General features: G+C 43.8%; 1 protein-coding gene across 4 annotated transcripts in view; it reads right to left on the minus strand.

Annotated features, from left to right (window-relative positions):
* The window catches only part of Aplp2 (amyloid beta precursor like protein 2), a 59,882-nt gene extending 46,990 nt beyond the window's left edge, over positions 1-12,892 (minus strand). For 3 of the 4 annotated variants that reach the window (XM_021172342.3, XM_021172341.3, XM_021172339.3), the window contains exon 1: positions 12,667-12,892. In XM_021172342.3, the coding sequence (XP_021028001.1) occupies positions 12,667-12,771 (105 nt within the window). In that variant the 5' untranslated portion in view covers positions 12,772-12,892. The remainder of the gene's footprint in view (positions 1-12,666) is intronic. The other variant, XM_021172340.3, reaches the window with a different exon arrangement.
* Between the last annotated feature and the right edge of the window lie 5,220 nt (positions 12,893-18,112).

Below are 18,112 nucleotides of genomic sequence, written 5' to 3' on the forward strand. Positions count from 1 at the left end.
CAGACCAGATGTAGGGACAGAGAGATCTCTGGGGCTCACTGGCCAGCCAACTTAGCATACTTGGCAAGCCAATGAGACCTTGTCTCAAAAACCAAGGTGGAAGGTGACTGAGGAACACATGCACCCACACACATACGCACCAACATAGGAAGTATATTCATACACAAAACAATACAAGGGCCCATCTCACTATAAATGTTCTTGCTGAAAATAAAAAGTTAACTTTTAAAGTGATACATTTTCTATTATATATATTTTACTACAAACTCAAAGATGTGGATTTTGAATTGTGTAATTTAGAGAATTTTTGCATTTTTTTTTTGGTTGACATGTAAACTACTATGAAATAAACCTGTATAATCAGTAAGAAGGGGGGATTATGATAGATTGAAACAGGGCTAGGTGATGGTAGTACACACCTTTAATCCCAGCACTCAGAAGGCAGAGGCAGACATATCTCGAGTTCGAGGCCAGCCTGGTCTACAGTATGAGTTCCAGAACAGCCAAGGCTACAGAGAAATCCTGTCTCACAAACAAACAAACAACAAAACAAAACCCAGAACCCATGGACTAGGCACTGACTATCACCTGCCCCCACAGAAGCATGTTTTTCATTCGTCTCAGGAATTACATTGTGCAGTACAGAGATGATGAGACCAGCCTAGCCTACATGACTTTTTGACTCAAACAAAGAAAAAAAAAAAAAAGCAACATTCCGGGGGGCAATGTTTTGAGATATTTTTGGAGCCCTATAAGAAAAGAGATAATTGGGCAGAAGCAGTATTTAAATTGATATTTAGACATTTTAAAAGGGCTAATGGCTGAGAACTTCCTAAAAGTAACGGAAGACACCAAATCGCACAGCTCAGAACTCATACCTGCAAGCCAGGTGATAGAGGACACTTGCAAGCCGGCTGAGGCAAGAGGACCCATGCACTGTTACCCTCAGCTAGGTGAATTCAAGGTAAGCCAGGGCTACACTAGACTGTCTTTAAAAACACCACAGAATAAAAATTTCACACCTAAACACACAGCAGTAAAATATCTAAAGGCAAGACTTGATAGACTTCTTTTTAAAGAATGAAAACATTATTCATAGAGGGTTTGCGAAGAAGGCTCAGTCAATAATGGATTCATGTAACTGACTTGAAATATTCAATACTAGGAATGGACCATGATCTTTATGTCAAACAGTTTTACTGTATCTCTTTTTTTTAATTAAACATTTTTATATGCATGTTATGTATATGTGGATAGGCATGCATGTGCCATAGTACAAGGTGAAGGTCAGAGGACAACTTCAAGAGTCTGTTGTCTCCTACCACATGGGGCCTGCAGGTCATGAAGTCTCAGTGGCAAGAACCTGCTAAGCCATCTTAATTTTCATTGTTGTTGTTAAAATAGGCGTGTAATATAATTTTTATTTACCACTTTAAATTGTTGTTGCTGTGTCTGGGGTAGAAGGCATGCCCATCTCATGCAAGTAATAACAACTTAACAGGGCTGCTTCTCGCTTCCTTCCAGCTTCTGGGGGATCAAACCAGGTTGTCCAAGTTCCCCATACCCACACCAAGAAAGCTTGCCAGCTCTCTTTTATCTTAAAGATCATATTTCGGAATGGGGAGGGGGACACAACTTTAAGCACTTGGGAGGAAGGCAGATCTCTAAATTCAAGGCCAATCTGGTCTATGGAGCTAGTTCAAGAACAGTTAAGTCTACACAAAGAAACCCTGTCTCAAAACAAAAGCCAAAACAAAAAGATCTTTTTTTTTTTTTTTTTTTTTTTTTCCTGGTTAAGGAAGGTTTTAAGTAACTTATTGGGGTTAGTTGTTAGGACAAGATAATTCTTTGAGGAGGATCTATGGACTTTTCCTCTGAAGCTTTCCTTCTTGAATCTTGTTTTCAAGCGTGAGGACCACTTGCTGAACTGTGAGAACTCATATAGCACATGCCTGGAGTCCCAGCACTGACGAGCAAAGCTAGGAGACTCCCTGGGGCTTACCAACTAGCCAGCCTACCCTCAACTTCAAACCCAGGGCCCCAGTTAGGAAGCTTATTTCAAGACAAGGTGGACAGCTCCTAAGAAATGACACTTGAGGCTGACCTCTGGCATTTGTGTGCACAGACACATGCATACATATGCATGTATGTTGCACATGTGCAATAGATATTTTTTCAACTGACAAAGGCAAAAACATTAATACATAAAATGAAATTTTAAATTATGAGGGAATTTTTTCTTCCAGAAAGAAAAAGCAAAACTTGTCAGAATGAAGGGAGAGGGAGTACATAAACCACAGAATCAGTGATTACAAATGCTTAGCGTTCTTCCAGAGTGCCCAAGTCAGTTCCCAGCACCTATGTCTAACAGTTCCCAAGTGCTTCATGACTCCAAGGGATCTAATGCTCTCTTCTGGCCTCCGTGGGCACCTTACACACATGGCATACATACACATACACGGATAAAAATAAATCTTAAATAATGAAAAAAATTTAAAAATATGCCTTTTTGGTTATTATATACAGAGTAATAACCTAAACAACATAAAAACAAGACTAGAACATGTACAAACAAAATGCTTACCTTCTCTCTGTGAATACAAGAAAAAACTGTATCATTAATAATACATGTTTTGGGGGCTAAAACAATGGCTCAGGTCAAGAGTAGTGGCTACTTTTCCAGAGGGCCAGGTTTCAATTCCCAACACCTACTTGGCAACTAACAATTGTCTGTAATCTAGGTCCAGGGGATCCAACACCCTCATACAGACAGCCAGACATGCAGGCAAAACACTAATGCATAAAATAAAAATAAGCAATTTTTAAAAGTGCACGTTTCAAGAAATTTCAAAGACAACAATTAAACAGACCAAACACTCTGACCACAATACAATTAAGCTTAAAATAGCCAAAACAGCCAAACAAACAAACAAACAAAAAAACGTCTCCATAGCTGGAAATTAAGGAATATGAAGGTTCATTTTGACTGACTAGTTATATGTCAAACCCATTTTGAGGGCATGGAGATGAAATCCAAAACAATAAGTAAACAAGGTAGGCCTTTCAAAGGAGGACATGGGGGTAGAGAAACGAAGGGCATGCGCAGGGCTGGAGACTCAGCTTAGCTCAAAGAACTGGCTGCTGCTCTCCTAGAGGACCCAGGGTTGACTCCCAGCAACTCCATGATGGCTCACAACCATTTATAACTCTATGCTGGGAAGGAAACGTGACCCCCTGTGCTGGTCCTTGCAGGCACTGCACACACGTGGGTGAGCGGGGGTGGGGGTGTGCACTATCTGTATGTGTGTTGGATCCCTATGGGAAGCAGAGCTTCTTCAAGAGACAATATTAAAAGGGTAAGCGATAGGTTGGAGAGATGGCTCAGTGGTTAAGAGCACTTGATCTTGCAAAGGATTCACCTGCAGCTCATAACTAGTTATACCTCAAGTTCCAAGGGACCCAATCCCCTCTTCTGGCCTCACCAGGGCACCAGGCAGAGAGGGTGCATATACATACATGCAGGCAAAACAAACACTCATATACATAAAGTTTAAAAATAAATCCTTTGAAGGAGCTGAAAAGATAGCTGTTAAGAACACTGGCTACTCTTCCAGAGGACTGGAGTTCAATTCCCAGCACCCACTGTACTGACTGGTTTTGTGTGTCAACGTGACACAGCTGGAGTTATCACAGAGAAAGGAGCTTCAGTTGAGGAAATGCCTCCATGAGATCCAACTGTAAGGCATTTTCTCAATTAGTGATCAAGGGGTAAGGCCCCTTATGGGTGGTGCCATCTCTGGGCTGGTAGTCTTGGCTCTATAAGAGAGCAGGCTGAGCAAGCCAGGGGAAGCAAGCCAGTAAGGAACATCCCTCCATGGCCTCTGCATCAGCTCCTGCTCTCTGACCTGCTTGACTTCCAGTCCTGACTTCTTTCAGTGATGAACAGCAATGTGGAAGTGTAAGCTGAATAAACCCTTTCCTCCCCAACTTGCTTCTTGGTCATGATGTTTGTGCAGGAATAGAAACCCTGACTAAGACACCCACATAGCAGCTCACAACTGTCTAACTCCAGTTCCAAGGAGCTGGCACTTTTGCACAGACATGCAGACAGAACACCAATGTACAGAAAATAAACCTTAAAAAAAAATCCTTTGGGGGGGGGTGTGTCTATTGATTAATTCAACCGTAGAGTGCATGTTTAGCATGCTAGAGGCCTGGGTTCAATCTCCAGAGCCTAAGAAAACAAACAACAGTATTTTTAGTAAAGCCACAGAGAGAAAGCACATCTTAACTCCAAGTGAAAACAACTCAACTGTCCAAGGACAAAGTAAGTTGTGGTTTTCTTCATACAGAACAGCAACAGAAGCCAATGAGTCACAGCTATGCTCAGTACAAACTACTCGCAAAAACAGTTCAGTGAAAGACACCGAGAACTCAGGAATACATTGAGTAATTCCATTTACAGGAATTTTAAACAACAACAAAAAGGAAGCGTTAATGAGGGTGTCTGTTAAGACTACAAAGAAAGGCAAGGCATAAATGGGTACAAGCTGGGGCACAGCTACTTCTGGAGGACAGAAAGAAGGCATGGCCTGCTCGTGATTCAGGACAATATGCTTGGCTACTTTCCTTGGTGTATTTGCAAATTTTAAAAGTTCAAAATAAGCAATAGACAGCTCGGGCCGTATCTCAGTTGGTAGAGAATGCGCCTAGCATGGTCAAGGCCCCAGGTTCCATGCCCTCCAACGTATAAAGCAGGCATTACCGGTAGCATGCAGTTGTAATTCTAGCAAAGAGAAGTGGATCGAAAGTCCCAGTAAAGCTAAGCATGTGCTGCACATCTGTGGCAAGTAGATCTCTGTGAGTTCCAGGCCCGGCAGGGCTACTCAATGAGACTTGGTTTCTTCAAACATAACGTAGTTCACGGTTTCCTCTCCTACACTTGCTGCGAGTGTAATCCCTAGGGATCCACATGCTGAAAGAGAACTGATTCCTGCTGCGCACACACATGTACACATGCAATCTCTCTCCCTCTCAAAAAATGTTAAAACAACAACAGGCTTATGAAAAGCCTGGTTAAGGAGGACAGCAAGTGAGTAGGCAGCTTGGCATCTGCGTTTCACATTCCTACCTCATGAAATCCTCACAGTAGGTTCAAATGAGTCCTGCATCAATGAACAAAAAACTACAAGTCATTAAAACCCCCAGGAAGTTTTATGAAAACATGAATGGGAATGGGAATGATCAAGCTCGAGGGAAGCGTTACTTCTAGTAACTTGAACCGACCACTTCCTTTATAATGCTTTATTTCTGTCTCGAGTGTGTTGGTCTTAGTTTTGCTGTTCACAGCCCAAGCTGGCCCTGCACCCCTAATCCTCCTGCTTCCATTCCCTAAGTCCTGGAATCACAGAGGTGTGACCTCATTGGTTTTAACTTCCTATCCCCCTGCCTCAGCCTTTGGAGTGCTGAGATTTACACGAGCATGCTGTCATGCCTGGCTAATTGTTTTTAAGTCTAAAACCAGCATTATAAATGTTAAGATAAACAAATGCAGATCTTGGGTACACATATTTTTAAGATGCTTTGCTGTGATTAAAGGAGGTAAAATAAATGCTGCCCTAACATTTAATCTCTTAAAATAAAAATCCTATTTCTGCCCTCTCAAGTCATAAATTTAGCATTCCAAGAGAAAAGAGTATTGGAAAGCAGCTATGCTCTTACCATACTACTAAATCTTCCATTTATATCCTTCCAGCCATTCTGTTGTGGATGATGTCTCTCAAAAATGAAGTATAATGTCACTAAAAGTCATGCTTGCACCAGGACCTGAGTTCTCTTCCTCAGCACCCATGTCGGGTATAATACTGACATCTACAGTCAGCTTAGGATAGGAGAACAGAGACAGAGCCTGAAGTTTGCTGGCAAGCCAGCCAGGAAGTCTAACTCTGGTGTAGTCAGAGAGACCTTATCTCAAAAATAAGGTGAACAACAGGGAAATTCCTGATGCTGACCTCTGGCTTCCACACCATGCATGCGTGCACACACTTGTATTTAAAAGGAAGTGGAACAGTGGAACATGATGAAGCTCATCAGATAACTTTTAACCCAGAATAACTCCGTAGGTAGGAATTACTTGTTTCTCTTTAAGCCAACTCATGTACAGAGCTTCCCAAGTGGAGAGTGCTCTAGTAACAGACAGGCACTGGGTTGCTACCAACAATATCTCTTCAAACCAAGCCTAATTTGATTCAAGGCTGCTCCATTCTCTTCCAAAGCAGGTCCTAGAGACCTGAGACTATTGAAGTAGGACTATCCCTCCTCTACAGAGGAGCCTTGAATTGGTCAGTCTTGTGCCACCCAACTAGGAAATGTTTCTTCACCACAAAAGGAGACAAGGCAATTTCCTCTCCCTCTGGACATTACCATCCTCAGAGAAATGAATCTCAGGAAGGCCAAGTAAAAAGGTTGATGGTGAGTTGCTCAATTAATAAGCTAGCCTTATTGCTGTCCCATACCAAAATCTAAGTAACTTCTTTTTTGAACCTCAATCTACTAATTACACAGAACACTGATGAAAATTTATAAAACACATCTGGAGCTGGCAGCCTCTCTCTGAATAATGACACAACCCCACCCCACCATCACCCCCACTCCCACTCAAGATTATGTCTTGTTTTCTTGTTAGAATACAAAGATAAGGGCTGAAGGAATACAAAGATAAGAGCTGGAGAGATGGCTGGGTGGTTAAGAGCACTGGCTGCTTGTCCAGAGGTCCTGGGTTCAATTCCCAGCGACTGCCTAAGTGGCTCATAACCATCTATAATGGAATCTGATGCCATCTTCTGTCATGTAGACATACATGCAAAACACAGATGCATAAGTAAATCTTTAACAAATACAAAGATAAAACAAGCTCACTATTAAAAAGAGCTTGTACTAAAAGGTCTTTATAATCAGTGGAAAATGTAAAATGGTAAAGTCTTCTGTAAAATAACAATGACTTCAAAGAATTAAGTTTGGTATGTACCAGTTCATAACATAAACTGCTTGAATTTACAGAATCCTACAGCCAGTGACAACAGGAAACTCCCTGACAGAGAGGAAGGAAAGGAGCAGTGAATTTAGAATAAGACGGATTCAAGCCCTGGCCAGACTTCATGATATTCAAACCCTGGCATCTACTGGACTCACTTTTAGGTGGTAGTAAGAACACCTATTTCCCGAGACTAACTGGAGTGGGAGCAGCACATCGGCTAGTTTCTTCTCTTTGTGTGTTACCTGAGGAGCTTTGGGAAATAGCATCCCTGATGCAGCCAATGAAATCCTTAATCACATGCAGTGCACCTGGACAGCAGGAAGCACCTGATGCGGCTTCCACCGCACTGCTGCACCATTTGGCATTCAGTACTGGACCAATAAGGTTAGTACTAGCTGGACAACTAATAAATGAACAGTCAGCTTTCTACTCTTCCTATTTTAAAATTAGATTACAGGGGCTGGAGAGATGACTTGTGGTTAAGAGCACTGCTCACTCCTCAGGAGGACCCAGGTTCAATACTTAGCACTCACAGCCACCCAGTTCCCAGGGATCTGGCACCCTAATGTGGCATCTATGGGTACAGGAGCACATGTGGTACAGACATACATTCAGGCACTACCATACACATATGGCAATAGTAATAATAATAAAAACAAACAATAGGTTACGGTTGTGTTTAAGACAACCTCATTTTAAAAACAACTTTAGCTGGAGATGCATATCAGGAGTAGAATGCTTGTCTAGTTCGTTTGTACACAGTCTTAAGATTCACTTCTCAGCGGGCTGTAGTAGCATGCCTTCAGACAGAGCTCTGTGAGTTTAAGGCCAGCCTGGTCTACATAACAAGGCTCCAAGCTAGCCAAAGCCATGTGGTACATAGTGAGAACCTGCCTCAAAAACAAAAGCAACAACAGCAAAAAAAACCTCACTTCTCAAAACAAAACAACAGAAAAATAATTATTTGTTATGCTTGGTGTACAAGACTGGAATCCCTTCTATCTGAATGCACCTACATGGTCTACTTTCCAATTTAAGGTATAAATCAAGGTACAGTATACTAAACTCAATTAAGTTTTGAAGTAATCTAGTTTATCTCACTAAAAAACAACATGAAAATTGAATTAGTGGCAATTTAGAATCCTCTTCTCAACTGGCCCTTCCATAGCAACTGCAATCTAAACAAAGATTAGCCCCTGCTTTTGGTCACACAGAAATGTTATTTTCTGTAAGTAGTTCATTTTAAGAGAATTAAAAGTAAGTGCTGATATCAGCATCAATACACAGATCGTGCCACTTTAATAAAACTTCTACACATCCTATATCTGGAAATATAAACATCACCAAAATGCTTTCCAGCCTCTCTTGAATGATGTAATTTCAAGCTATTTTTCATTTATTTTCTGTTATGTTTTTTAAATCTTACAATGACTATGCACCATCTATATAATTTTTCTTTTGTTGCTTTCAAAGGGAAAACAATGCAAGCTGGGTGTGGTGGTGACATGCTGGTGGTCTCAGTCACCACTCAACAGCCTCAAGTGCAGTGAGGGGGGTGGGAGTGGGAGTGGGGGTGTACAAGACCATACATCTCAAATAAGCAAGAAATGTGAATCCTGAGAATTTGGTAATAGTAAATAAAGAATCTTGAAAAGTTATGTTTTGATTTTCCAAAGTTGAAACACTATCTGATAAGTTAAAAATCTGATCTTTGTATTTGGAAAAATTACATAACCTTTCACATACTAATGCCAATAGTTCAAAAGCATATTAGCTTTTTTACAAAAGTGACCTGATCAACTCACAGACTGATACACAGAACACAGAATAATATTTCAATATTAAATCTCCCAGATCCTAACTGTCCGGATGTTATGTAAGAGAACGCCTTTGCTCTAGGTCTTCAGGGGCAAAGAGGGTTGTGTACACAACTGACTTCTAGGCAGATCAGTAGCAAATATAATAATGGTAACAGAACAAATGATAAATTCTTCCCCCACTCCAGGGTGCTGGGCATTCTGCCATTGAGCTACAACCAGACATGTGAAAGCCAATTCTAAATATTCAGAATGTCGACGCTGAGTGCAGGTAAATTCCACGAGAGCTGTTTGCACAATTTTGCATTTTTGTAGGCTTGAAATCATGTCTAAAACAATTTGAACTGAAGAAAAAGCTAACAAGGGAAAAAAATAGTATTTGAAACTGTGTTTTGAGGGGAAAAAAAAAGGCCACCGTCCCCTTCTCCCCCCCAAAACAGACAAACAAAACTAGGGTTCATGTCAACAACCTGAAGCAAGACTACTGGGGGAACATGGCAATATACTCAATAATTGTGCTAACAATGCGTGTGGGGCCGGCAGTGAGCAAGTGCGTGCAAGAGACAGATAAAGGTTTGCACAGGTAGTGTTTATTCAACTGTCTAGCAGCCACATCAGAGCACAAAGAAACTGAAAAATAATGCAAAGGCACATTAGCCAATGTACCAACACAAAAATTGAGATACTTCAATATCTTCACACTACATCTTCACATCCTGTGTGTGTTACACTTTATAGCACATCTCAGTTCAGAAGCTACACTTTCATAGAAAAATACCTGATTGGCATTTCCCATTTTATCTTAAAAAAAAAACAAAAACGGCTTTTAAAAGCAGATTCTGGGCTGGCTGGTGACAGCACATGCCTTTAATCCCTGCACTAAGGAAGCAGAGGCAGGTGATGGATCTCTGAGTCCGAGGCCAGCCTGGTCTACAGAGACAGCCAAGGCTACATAGAGAAACCCTGTCTGGAGAAACAAAACAGATTCAGCCAATTCAGTTACTTCAGAGCTTGTTTCCCCAGCAGTGTGATGCCTCAGTGGACAAAGGCATTGTTGCCATGTCTGACCAACTGAGTTTGCTTGACAGGACCTGCAGGAGAGAAGTGACTCCCCTGCTTTATACATTGTCCTATGACCACCACAGTGGCCTCAATACACAAAATAAACAAATGAATGTATCTTTAAAATATTTTAGAGTGAGAGCGGGAGAGACTCAGTATTTGAAAGTTCTTCTCACTCTTCCAAAGTGGGTCTTGAGTCTGGAATTCCTTGCAGCTCCAGAGAATCCAAAACCTCTTGGCCTCCAAGGGCACACATGTACCATACTCTTAACACAGACACACATGCATAAATAATAAAATACATCTTTTAAAATATTTTAAAGTCCTTTCCCCTAACTTTCAAACATAAATGGCATTGAAGAATTCCTTCCTCAACCCTGTAAGTCCCATCATGTTGACTGCTTCGTTAAGATGGGAATGAAATGAATTCTTCTACAGAAGAACACACTGAGGAGCCTACTTTAGTTCCTGCTGCCAGCAGTGTCTTTAAAATGCACTTGCAAGAGAAGCATTACCCTGCTACAACGCCACCTTTCACAAGTATCTCAGAAAGCAGGTTCCACTTCGGTTGTCATTCTTGAGTTTCCTGGACACTGCCCACCAAAGGATCACTTTCAGATGTAGCAGAGTAAATTCAAGTTCTGGCTTTCAGAAGCTCAAACATCCATAGTAAAGGGAGCAGTTTGGGCACACACTTGGGACTTGCACACAAGAGAACGTGCCCTGGGAATTATGAAAGGAAGTGCCCAGAGCAGAGAGGTGTTTAAAAAAAAAAAAAAAAAACAGGTGCAAAAGATTAATTTAGTCAACACCAAGCAACACTAAAGATCCGCCAATCAATAATTCTGTGCCAAGCAACTTGATCAGGGATTTGGCCAGAATCCCCTTGGCTAATCTCAATAAGGGCCTTCTCAAAGACATCATGATTTAAACCATTCTCATCTGCATTACAGCTTTAGCAATCCTCTGCTTGACAGCAAGTAAGCAAAGGGAATGTACACATGTGAATAAAACTCTGCCAGGCAGCAAAAGGAAAGACCACTTGAGACAATGACAGTGTGAATAAAAATACTGTTCCAAGAAGTGAAAAGTCCACAAAACTCCATTTTAAAAGCATTCTGCAAAAATGTTTTTTATTTTGTTTAGACAAACTTTTCAATTGAACAGTATGGCGATCTGTCAAAATTAATCCATAACAACTAATTCTGATATTGGTATTTTTCCCCTGGAGACATTAAATATTAAATGGATTCTTTAAAACTGATGAATCCTTTGTTGTGAATTCACTAGTACCTAAAGTTTCTCACACCGCTGGAAAGTGGAGTGTGAACAATGGTTTTTGACACTGACCCATTAAGTCCCACCCAATAAATAAAACTCATCTCCCCACCCTTCTCTTCTTATCCCGCTCAAATGTAGCTGTTTCTCAGTGACATCTTATCAGGGATCACAGACACAGCCCTACGGACTGTGTGGAAGCTTAAAGAATCTAAAAGTTCGTGTGTATAAACATTAACTGTTTCTACTTAAGACTTATCTTTTTTCCCACCTCTGTCAAAAAGTTTCAAGCAAGATGAGTACAAAGATTGTTTTAAGATGTTCCATCTGGAAGATTTTTTTCCTCATTAGATCTTTTTACCAGAAGAAATATTTACACATTCTGTAGAAATGAATTCACTTTGAGCCGGGTTTTTAATTAGAACATTCTCAGGTCATGCCTATTTTACCAAACGCAATCTCTGACACTAGCTCGACATACAGAAAGCCACGGTGGGTTTTTTTTTTTTTTAATACAACAAGCAGGCGCAAGAAGAAATAAACTACACACAGTCCAGTCCTACAGTTCAAGCATTATTTCGAGAAAGTAAGTAAAAATAAAGTCCCACGTCTCCCTAGGCGACAGAGGGTTCTTGCGGGGAGGCTAGGTGCAGAGCAAGCTGCAGTACGGGTTCCACATCCAACATCCTGCCTCTTCCAGCGGCCTGAACTCCCGCCAACCACCTGGGACCCTAGACGACTTCACCAGGTTAACGGGAGTGACCTCTGGTGCAGAACAATCACTGTGACCCTGACCCACGTAAAGTAGCCCCTGAAGCTTTCCAAATGTACTGGTGGATAGCTTCAACGTCCCTGAGAGGAGGAAAGCCGGGCTCCTTAGTTTGCCAGACTTGTGCAAACGACTGGGAGGCAGGGGAGGGCGCAGAGAGCCCCGCTGCCCTGGCTGCGCCTCCTCTCCCCGCTCCCTCGGCATCTCGGCCACTCGCCAGGGCTGGAGCCGCATCCCCGCTGCCAAGTCCACCTGGTCAAAGACTGCTGCGCGCCGACCGTCAAGGTGCGAGCCCGAAGCCCAGGCCCCCCGACCGCTGCGGGCACCGGGGACCCGATGCAGGCCGCCCCATTTAGAGCGCCGCGGGGCGGCAGGGCGCACGGCTGAGGCGCGCACGGCCCCGGGGGAGGGAGGGCGCGCGGTGCGGTGTCCCCGAGGATGCGGCGGCGCCGCCAGCGGGTAGGGGGCTGGGGCGGCCCCGCAGCCCCGACGCCTTTCATTTGGCCTCTGCGGCGACGGAGGCAGCCCGACCTCGGCGCTAAGCTCTGCGCAAAGCTGAGGCGCGCGGGCGGGGTGGGGGGAAGGCAACCCGCCGCTGCGCCGAGCCTCGCGCCGCGCCCCCGGCCACGGTCCCACGCCCGCCCACAGGCCGTGCTCCTGGGCGACCGGAGGAGACGCAGATCGGGAGCTCGTCTGGTCCTCACCTCGATGTAGCCAGCCAGAGCCGCAGCGGGCGCCGTGAGCCCGAGCAGCAGCAGGACAAGAAGCTTGCCGGTGGCCGCAGCGGCCGCGGTCCCGGTGGCCGCCATCCCTCTCCGGGTCGCTGTGGCGCTGGGCTCTCCCCCTCTCACGCACAGCCAGGCTACAGCGCTTCCCTACCGCGACCCAGAAGCGTCTGAAGCCCGTTCGCCGCCGCCCCGGGGGTTTTACACCGACCGGAACTGACTTCACAAAACCACGCCCCTCTTCTACAGGACCCAATACGAACCGGCATAACTGGCCTAAGATGCCTCCCCTTGTTTAGCCCAGGTCCAATCAGAGCACGGATGCACCGACTCCCCTCCCCGCCCAGCGCGTGCCCCCTCGTGGCCCCGCCCCAAGCCACGGCCAGCCCCGCCCCCGCCCTGGACCCGAGGCTGGGGGCGCAGGAGTCTTCGCGGGTAGACCTTGGGCCGCTGTTCCCAGGGCGGGAGGCTCCTGTTTGGTTGTCCCCTGGAGTGGATCTACATCATCCACCTTCAGCCTCGGGATTTGGGCACGCCCCACTCCCCCAACCCTGCGGGATATTTTCCATATTCCTTTGGGTACCGCCCTCTTTGGGGCTTCTGGAAAATGTTTTAATTAAAAACAGGATGAATTTTGTTGGGAGTTCCGGACGGTTTGCAGAGGACCGACCCTGTCACCCTGGAGGATGAACGCCGACATTCTGCTCTCCCCAACGCTGCACGGGGCGCGCTCTTCCCCCAGACCTCTGCGCCCTTGTTTCGCCCCTGAACCCCGCAGTGTCTGCACACCGCTGACCTCTGCTCCTTAGGTCCTTTCCCTGCCCCTCCTCGTCGTCACAACCCCTGCGGCACAGAGAGGCCTTCCGCCGAGGCCAGTGGCGCCAGGCCACTGAAACACAAGCCCCCCCCCCTCCGGCCCCCTTCTCATGTGTTTCAGGACAGGATTCTGGCATCATTTTTCTTCAGTTTAAGATCTCTAAAGCAAAAGACACGCTTTCTCTCTCTTTTCATGCGCCCCAGCATCTTGGTTCCTGGGAAAGCGGCCTGCTGCCCCAGTTCACAACTGGCACCTTGTCCTCTCCATCACGAGGGCTCTGCTGGCTTTGTTTCCTTTCCGTAGCGGGTGATTTATGTACCACCCTCTGCAGAGACCTGGACTCATTTCTTTAGCTTCAACCATATCAAGAACCAAGTTCCTCTCCGCAGGAAGCATCTTAGTGGAGAGGGAGAGACAGTGTCTATAGTGGGCAGAGTGGGACAGTAAGGACCCTGTATTTTACAGATGCATTCTGCAACTGCACGCCAACGTAAGCAGTCCCGCTGTGGTCAAACTGGCTCTGCCTCATTCTCAATGGATACCAGACACCTTTCCATTGCACAGCCCTTCCTGCTCCTGCTCCTGCTCCATCCCCACAATCCTCCATTCCACCTACAGGAAACACCTTACACAGATGTCATTTCACCCACCTCAGAATGCTGAGAGGGCTGTATCCTACCGTGGCACTTTCCCATGGCTAGGTCTCTATGTCTCTCACATCACTGACAAGACATGAATTATGCCCAGTGCGTCTCCAAATGGGGACCTCACCCGATAAATGTTAGTACTCAATCCAGAGGCCCTAGAATTGGCATGAGTTTAGTGCTGAATTTACCTTCGCTCTCATTTATACATTGAACAAATGTGGCACTTGTCAGTGGGGCCTTTGAAAGATTAACTGGATTTAGTTGAGGTCATGGATGGGGGGCATTTCATTAGTGACCCTTAGAAAAGATAAGGGAAATTAAGATTTTGCCCTCCCTTTCTGGATCTTACCCTCTCTTCTCTGTCTCCCTGCCCTTGTGAAGAAATAGTAAAGGCATCTAATATGTGGGAGGGGGGAAACGAATTTAGGAAATGACGTAAGGGAACTTTAGCCTAAAGCGAGTTGGTGCTGGAAAAGTTTGTTTGCCTTTTCAGGACATTGAAGAGTATTCATGAGAAGTGATTGACACATCGACCATGTTCTGGACTCTAGAATGCTACTCTGTCTTTATTACATGATGCTGTTGGAGTGTGCCTACTCTTGCAGCTCTCAGACAGTAAATGTTCATCCCAAATGTGGCCGAGGTCTAAGAGCGACATCTCTTAATCCTTTATTATCTTTGTGCACAAAAGTAAAAGGCTCTAAGATAATCTTTTTGTTCTATTTTCATAAGACTCAGATTTTTGTCTTCCACATACATTTAAGGCATATGCATTTCTTTGTTTTAAAAGGCCCAGAGTTCATGGTTGTATTTCTAACTTGTGCAGGAGTCTTCGATCCTCTGTTTATTTTCTATACATATGTGAGATGCAGACTATGACTGCTGCTCCCAAATGAAGATGCTTTTCAGAGTCAACTATGAATTTTATTACAAAGGACCACAACTCCAGAAATTCTGACTCTGTAAGGCTGAGGTAATCTAAGGGAATCAGAATATACATATATTTATGAAGCTTCCTAGGAAAGTCTAATTACTAGTATTTTATTTTGTTTTATTTTATTTAAGTCTGGGAACTGAACAGAGGGCTTCCAGCATCCTAGGCCCACTTTATCTTCAGTACATCCCCAACCCCCCCCTCCTTTTTTTTTTTTTTTTTTTTTTTTTGGTTTTTCGAGACAGGGTTTCGCTGTGTAGCCTTGGCTGTCCTGGAACTCACTTTGTAGACCAGGCTGGCCTCGAACTCAGAGATCTGCCTGCCTTTGCCTCCCAAGTGCTGGGATTAAAGGTGTGTGCCACCACGCCCAGCCACCCCTAGTCCTTTTTAAGAACAGTGTTCATTCGCTCCAGTAGGTTCATTCTTAACCCTCTTCCCATGATCCAACTGTGTAAAATTTCTGGTCAGCGATTCCAGGTTTTAAATAATTTGTAAATGTTCAGTTGCTACACTTTATCATCCACTAAGAATTTAAACAAAGATCACCTTCTCTGTTCAGCTGTTAATGCCAGAATCCATATTTCTTTTCACATGCTTTTCCCTGTTTTTAGTTTATTTGGTTTTGGTATGTTTGGTTGTTTTGTTTTGTTTTGTTTTTTTGGAGATGTTTTTTGGCTCATGAATTTTATTTTTATTTGTTGATAAATGTAAGACTGGAAAAAATTTTAAGAATTATAAAGAGGGTGGTTAAAAAAAAAAGAAGAAAGAGTGCTTCGAGGTAGTGAGGTGGTTTCTCAGTTCTTGAGTATGGTCGATGGGAATATCCCAGCAACAACAACACCCAGCTCCATTATTGTTTTGCTTCTATGCAGTCCAGGCTGGGCTCAGACTTGTGACTCTCCTGCTCTGCTTCCCAAATGCTGAGATTTTATAGGCTCCTGGCTACAAACCTCAAAAAAAATTTTTTTTTAAATTGGAAACTTATATTTGCTGATTTTTTAACTTTCTAGGTTGAATATTAAATCTATTAAATTATCAAACCTATTAAATTTATCAAATATAACTTGAGCTTGGAGGGGCCATCGATTTGTGTTTGCAGAAAGGTAAGGCAGGCACCCTTTGACTCTGGAATTGAAGGGCAACTTTAGCAACATAGAGAGACTGCTTCTTCAAATAAGATTTAGCTATATTCTCATCATATTTTTGTTATAGAGCAGCTAACCCCAAGAAGATAAGAATGATAGTGGCTTTAGCATTTTACAGTTAGATAAAATGCACTTTCTGATACTTGCTACATGCCCTTGTTGTGTCATCACACGTCATGCTTGTGGATGCTTCTGATGGAACAGTCCTGGTTAACAGCTCATGGAACCATTGGAGGAAGGGGATTGGCTGGGAATGGGTTACACTCCTTGGCCACTGCTGGTGGCCTTCACACACCTGCTTCTTTCTATACACTGCCTTCTTCCTGATTATCTTTGGCTGCCTTGGTATTTAAGATTTGGTTGGTATATTGTTTCCTTTAAGGTAATTTGGTAATTGTCTTTTTCCTTGCTGAATTTAGAACCCCTTCGTGTCCACACAGAGAGCTGATACACACCCCGGCTATACTAGTTGTAGACAGAATATAACCATTTGTTGGTACCACACGCCTCTGAAGGGAGCCATCTCTACAGCCTAGAAGAGGGGTTATTACTAACCAGTGTTCCAAGACTTTGTGCTAGGCCAGAGGCATAGCTCAGTGTTACAGCCTGTGCTTAGCATGGAGGAAGCCCTGGGTTCCATTCAAGGCACTCTTCCAACATTGTTGAACGGATGTGTAACTAACCTAGCAGTCCAGGCAGGTCTCAGACTTGGGACTCTCCTGCTGCTTCCCAAATTCTGACATTTTGCAGGCCCCTTGCTACGAACCTCAAAAAAATTTTTTTTTAATTGGAAACTTATATTTGCTGGTTTTTTTTTTATAGCTGTCTAGGTTGAACATTAAATTATCAAACATAAGTTAGGAATACATTAGTATTGTCCTGACGGAAAGTCATAACCAGCATAAGAGGAAAACTGGAGTTTCTCAAGATGAGAATGTGAAGGAGGAAGTTAGTCACACACATGTTGAGGATCTCAGCCAGAAATTATGAAAGAGACGGCACATGAAATTTCCCAGTCACGTACAGCAAACATGTACACTGGATGCGCATCAGTGATATCAGGGAAGAACACGCAAGCATGGAAGGAACCATGCAAGAAAAGTGTGGTGGCCCTGGGAAGCCACTCAGTGAGGAAAGGAACGAGTGGGCGGCTCACTATATGAGAGAAGAGGGTTTGTAATATAGCTAAGACAGGAGGGTTGGTGGGTTTACCCAAGACCATAAAGGAAAAATGCAATAAGAGCTGAGTTTTAGGGTTTTTAAATTTATTTTATTTATGTAATTTATGTATACGGGTGCTCTGTTACCTGCACAGCAGAAGAGGGCATCAGATCCCATTATGGACAGTTACAAGCTGCCATTTAGGTGCTGGGAATTGAACTCTGGATCTCTGGAAGAACAGCCAATGCTCTAAACCTCTGAGCCATCTCCCCAGCCTCCAGAGTTGTTTTTGTTTTTTGTTTTTTTTTTTTTTTAATTAGAATGAATGTGACAGCTACTAGAGCAATCAAGTAGAGGCTGCGGGAGGGGAGACAGACATCTGCTGTAATTCCGGGGAAGGAATCAGCATAGAGCTGACAGAGACGCACTGGGATTGGATGGAAAGGAGACAGGTACAAAGGGAAAATCTCTTGTCTTGGCCAGTCGTTGCCTGAGAAATCATGTATACAATGGAGATTAAAAAAAAAAAAAGAGGGATAACAAGGACTTCAAATATTCAGACATAGTAGCTAGGACAATGTGCTGCTACTGCTGCTGCTGCTGCCATTAACAGAAATGGAGAAAGTGTAATTATGGGATGGGAAAAGGTGAAGTGAAATCCCAGAGACCGTACCTGGAATGCCTAAGCCACTTAGAGATGCTCAGAGAGAAGATTGAATCA

The sequence above is a fragment of the Mus caroli genome, unplaced genomic scaffold (assembly GCF_978045245.1).
Source record: "Mus caroli unplaced genomic scaffold, Mus_caroli_1 scaffold_11, whole genome shotgun sequence".
Taxonomy (NCBI): domain Eukaryota; kingdom Metazoa; phylum Chordata; class Mammalia; order Rodentia; family Muridae; genus Mus; species Mus caroli.